The sequence below is a fragment of the Mustela nigripes genome, chromosome 2 (genome assembly GCF_022355385.1).
Source record: "Mustela nigripes isolate SB6536 chromosome 2, MUSNIG.SB6536, whole genome shotgun sequence".
NCBI classification, from domain to species: domain Eukaryota; kingdom Metazoa; phylum Chordata; class Mammalia; order Carnivora; family Mustelidae; genus Mustela; species Mustela nigripes.
In genome coordinates, this window is record NC_081558.1 from 205,808,091 (window position 1) to 205,813,788 (window position 5,698).

A 5,698-nucleotide genomic window follows, 5' to 3' on the forward strand; every position below is an offset into this window, starting at 1 on the left:
CCATAACGGGAGCCATAGCCACAGCCATAGCCTGAGCCATAGCCACAGCCATAGCCTGAGCCATAGCCACAGCCACAGCCTGAGCCATAGCCATAGCCACAACGGGAGCCATAGCCACAGCCATAGCCTGAGCCATAACCACAGCCACAGCCTGAGCCATAGCCGCATCCGCAGCCATAGCCACAGAAGTTCCCGTAGTTACAACACATGTTGTTAGGAGAAGAGGATTCAGGTGGGTTGCAAGTGGTTGTGTGGTGAAGTGTGGTCCCTACTACACTTGGATTCTTATATACTGCCAGTAATTGGCAAGAGCATACCATTCACCCCCTGACTTACCCAACAAGTATGTAAGCAACTTTCATGTGACAGTCACTGTCAAAAATCTTAATGTCTTGGAAAAAGAGAGTTCATTATTTGGAGTCTCACTTTTTATATAAGGAGCAGCATTTTACTTTATTCTTAATTCTTATCATTTAATATACCTTATATAACAAGGTTCGGGGAATTTGGGAAAATTTTGTCTCTCTTGATCTCTTCTCTATCCTGAAATATCTACTTCTCCCCATAGGGAAGGAAATAACTGCCATCTCCTGTCTGGAATCATCGAAACTTTTTCCCAGGCTTCTCATACCCAGATATCTACTGCAGATACCTACTGGCTCCTCATGCTAGAAACAAGGGGAGATGCTGGCCTCAGGGCACAGAACAGCCCCCAACAACACTGAAACATCTCACATAATGTCAATACAATATTTCCTTTCTTCCTAATTAAACCAAATATCAAATCATTCCATCACCAGACATGAAGTGAAGAAAGTAAAGAAAGAAAAAGGAAGGAAGGAAGGAAGGAAGGAAAGAAGGAAACGAAATAAAGAAAGAAAGAAATATTTTTTTGTTTGCTTGGTTATTGGGGTTTTTGCTTACCTTAGTTCTCTATGCTTTACTTAAAACCCCATTTTCCGAAATCCAAAATCTAAATTTTTTTGCTATAATAGCTATGAAATCCAAGATGGAAAGGTGTACAAACTCAGGAAGATGATTCATTCTACTCAACACTATAATTTCAACAAAGAAATGTGTGGCATTTAGTCCCTGAAGGCATTCAGGGAATGCCTTCAGCAAAGATTTTCATAAAGCTGTTGATTTCCTTTTCTGAAGATATTCATTACTAGAGATTTTTCCTTTGGTGAGAGTACTTCCAACTACTTTTTCCTCCATTGGTCACTGGTCTATTGGATCAGTCTGCTGTGTTTCATCCTTAACAAGAAATTTAAAGAAAGCATATCCCATTCCAGTCGAACTTTAGCTTTATTTTCTCTACTTTTCTCTCATTCTTGAAAATCATAACTGTAAATTCTAATACACAAGTTCCCTAGAATAGACACATTACATTTCAAGCACCCACTTTCTGGTCACAATATTCCTTACTATTGAAAATTTTTTCTATCTTTATTGCATAATTTCTAGTAACTTTCCATTCAAATCCATGATGGCAGGGGGAAAAAATCTCTTATTCTGTCCATCCCTGAATCACCACTTTGTTCTAAGTAGAGTACCTAGTACATAATTTGAGCTCAACATTTCCCCCCAAAAATCAGATGTGTTAAAACAAAAACATGTTCAAGCGTTGGTATGCACCTTAGAAGAATGATGAGAATCATGATGTTCTCATTTTATGAAAACTGAGAGCCTCAAATATTCTTCGACTAAGTGAGTTTCTAATTTCACATTATGAAAAATGTGTTGGGTTTCCAAAGACGTTTTTCCAGATGTACAAAGTATCTGATATGTCTAATAAATGATCAAGACTTTATAGGATATAAATTATGATATAAATGGCTAGCTGTTGATATTCTTCATCCTTTCAAAGACTCCAAGCACAAGGAACATAATGAAACATGAGTAGACTTTCAACAACCTGTAATTATCAGAATTCCATTCTCTTCTTTGTAGAACTTCCCCACCTCAGATTTACCCAGAGCACAGTGCACTCAGATCAAATTTACAGATATTCCACCTGTGAAAACTGTCCAGATCTTTAAAATACCCTGTTTCTTCATCAATAAGACACATTATATCCTGGGCATAGCTTCACTCCAGGGCTGACTTGGATGGCAGAGCCATCTCTCTTGCAATTGGCCATTGGGTGGAGGCGACTACCTCCAGGGACCTCAGATTCAGATTTGGGCAGTGACCCGTCGTGAAAAAGACACAGGGAGTCATTTCTCGCTATTCATGGAAACTGAGCCTGGACGACATTCTATGTCATAGTATAGTGTTGGAGATCTGGAAAGTCACATGAGGAAAGGACATTGAATTCAGAACCCGCAAACTGGTAGGCTCTCAAACTCGGACAGTAAACTGGGCTTTTCATCCCATTCTTGTATCTGCATCAACTATGGCACTAGAGAGCACCTTTAAGCACTAATCCTTGCTCCTTTCCACTAAAAATTGTGGCACCGCTGATCATACCCAAAACATAATGCATTTCTCTTCTTCTTTAACACTTACCACCATACACTGCAGTATTTCTTCTGACTGGCATCAGTTCATTTGACATGAAATGCCAAAATACCCTCCTCTCCACTACTTCAAACTTCACGCTCTTCCCCCAGGAAACTTTTTATCCTTCCACAGCAATTATCTGCCTAAATGTGTCTTAATTGATTCTCTTTTTTGTTGTTGTTATCACGTTTAGAAAATAAACACTCTGAGAACAGGAAACTCTGCTACAATTTTGCTCCTGTATCTTCAGTATGTGGGGCTGTTCCTTATCAAACACATTCAAAGATATTTGTCAAACAAGTGACTTAAATCAATTTCTTCAAGTTTAATATATGCAAACAAATATTTGCACTTCCATCTATATGCACATGATACGGCACCACATTTTTCCCCTCCTTATCCTTCCATTAGCCGTTCATGAATAATCTAACTCTGCTTCTAATTTCTCATTAACCCTAGAAACTCTCTCACCCATGCCATTCATCTAGTCAGCACTCAGACCGCATCTCCTCTCTCTTGGGCTTCTGTCTTAACCCCCTGAATAGGTGTCCTTCCTCCTTCTCTTCCCCCTGCACCGAGCTTCATTCGGAACACAGTGCAATTTCCAGGGCACAGTTCTGAAATACTGTGTAATTTCTTTTGGGTTGTGAGTGCCTGAGAAGAGAGAATTGAGAAATAAGTGAAGAAGACATCTCTGATGCACGATGAGAGGAAATGTTTGTATTATATCAAAGAAGAGCCTAGGGTCATGAAGCATATTGTCAGCCCAATTTTCTAGAGTAGCCATAACACCTCAAAAGGAAGGAGTAATTCACAAGCAAGAACACAGAGATTTGTTAGAAGCAAAGAATCGTTTTTATTGAGAGTGAGTTTTTTTGTCCAACTGTGGGATGTAGGGATCCCTGGGACAGTCCCAACACAGAATCCAGATTAAAGGAACAAAGACCAATATTTAGGAAGTAGTCAGATGATACCACACAGCCTCACAGACGTTCACTGGGGGTCAAAGCCTCTGTCAAACATGCAATTTCCTGGATGTAGAATACTTGGGGTACGGATTCTTGCTTCAGCTGTCGCTTTGGTGGTGTCATTTCAAAAGCAAATGGGGCTTGGAGAGCAATGATCTAGCAGCAAGAATAACATCTTCGGTAGCAAAGTGGCCGGTAGCCACAGCAGCCAGAGCCAGAGCCATATCCACAGCCACAGCAGGAGACTTTTCCACAGCCCCATCCTAAGCCATAGCCACAGCCACAGCATGAGCCATAGCCGTAGCTGCAACGGGAGCCATAACCACAGCCACAGCCTGAGCCATAGCCGTAGCCACAACGGGAGCCATAGCCACAACCACAGCCTGAGCCATAGCCACAGCCACAGCCTGAGCCATAGCTGTAGCCACAACGGGAGCCATAGCGACAGCCACAGCCCGAGCCATAGCCACAGCCATAGCCCAAGCCATAGCCGCATCCGCAGCCATAGCCACAGGAGTTCCCGTAGTTACAGCACATGTTGGCAGGAGAGGAGGATTCAGATGGTTTGCAAGTGGTTGTGTGGTGAAGTGTGGTCCCTACTACACTTGGACCTTTTTATACTGCCAGTAATTGATAGAGCATACCATTCATCCCCTGACTTACCCAACAAGTATGTAAGCAACTGTGTAGTGACTGTGCCTGTCAAGAATCAATAAAGCTCAAAAAAAAAAAAAAAATGAACTCCTTATTTTGGAAACTCCTATTTTATTCAAAGAGCAACATTTTAATTTGTTTTGCCAAAGAATTGTCTGAGTAGAATCATGTGCTCTATGTACCACAGATACGCAACTTCGCAAGCTCCCATTATTTAATCCACCTGATACAACAAGGTTGGGGACAATTTTAGACAAATTGTCCCTTTCAATCTCTCTTCTTTCCTGTAAGATCCACCTCTGCCTGTAGGGAAGGAAATAACTGCCATCTCCTTTCTGAAATCATTACAATGTTTTCCCAGGCTTTCCCACCCACTCTGGACTTCCATGCCCCATCCCTTGTTTAATTCTCCTCAAATTCCAAGAAGCAGCTCAACATCTGATAACTCACTCCCTTTCACTGGCACACGGACTTAAAGTGTGGAATAGCACGTTTTATATAAATGTGTCCTCCTATATTTACTCCTGTCATATACCAGGCCAAGCAAGGTCCTGGGGGAGAGAGCAGCCCTCCTTTACTGTTTCTTTTTTAGCTATGTAAGTGTTGTTATGCAGAGCCTTTTACAGACAAACCACTTTATTTGGATGAGAAAACAGAATACCTCAATTAAGCCAAAAACTAAACTTTTTCCAATGCAGATGTTTCACATGATAAGTTATGCAGGGTTTCACATGATAAGTTTTCAGTGCATTCAAGTATTCCCTTCTCCTGCCCGTACTGTTCATTGCACCTTTGGTTCAGAAGCTGACAGTGAATGAATAACTTTAAGATACCTGCAGCAAAACTCCCCTTCAGTGCCTGACACTTTATGACATAAAGGAGCCCATAAGTCAACTTTAACCCCTATTTATATGTCCATTTCATGCCATTCAGGGTTACCCAATTAACATAAGTCCTCAATCTTTGACAAAAATGTTCATTGTGATTTTGTTACATAACCTATTCCTTTTCTTCCAATTTATTCTATCACACTTACCTTTTCAACATAGAGAAAAGGAAAGTGAATGTCATTTCTAATTCTAGTAATATTTTTCTTGCTCCCCTTAATTCTCAGTTATAAAACTTATTTATACTCAGTTCTACAGGATGCCTTTCTTTGCTGCTAATATTTGGATTGAATGATCTTCCTCTTTGCCCCTCCCTATATGAAGACAAATGTCATAGACCTTGCCCAAGTTTGTTGAAACTCTGTCTCCTTCACTAATCACCACATGACATTCTTGAGGAAACATTGTCCATTCCACATTAGAACTTTTAGGCAGAGCTGGTGTTTGGTTCACATTTTATGTAAGATAAATTTAAGAAACCATGGAAGTTAATTTATAGACCCAAAATGAAGCCACTTCTGGGAAAAAAGAACTGTAGCAAGGTGTTTTGATGCCACATTGAATTAATGGTCTTGCTGCTGAAGACCAAAACATTACCAGATGCAGAACACAGCACTTGTTTGTTTGTTTTAACCTTCAAATTCCTGCCACATTCCAAAAATGTCTAATATGTATGACTTCCTT

General features: G+C 40.5%; 1 protein-coding gene across 2 annotated transcripts; it reads right to left on the reverse strand.

Moving 5' to 3' along the window:
- Positions 1-3,629: 3,629 nt before the first annotated feature.
- Positions 3,630-4,010, reverse strand: LOC132010312 (keratin-associated protein 6-2-like). 2 transcript variants are annotated; one of them, XM_059388210.1, is made up of 2 exons: positions 3,965-4,010; positions 3,630-3,880 (listed from the first exon to the last, which is right to left on the reverse strand). In XM_059388210.1, exons 1-2 carry the CDS (start codon positions 4,008-4,010, stop codon positions 3,630-3,632), a joined length of 297 nt encoding a protein of 98 aa, XP_059244193.1. The 2 variants fall into 2 exon arrangements, with proteins under 2 accessions (XP_059244193.1, XP_059244192.1); XM_059388209.1 differs by having other exon boundaries at positions 3,630-4,010.
- Between the last annotated feature and the right edge of the window lie 1,688 nt (positions 4,011-5,698).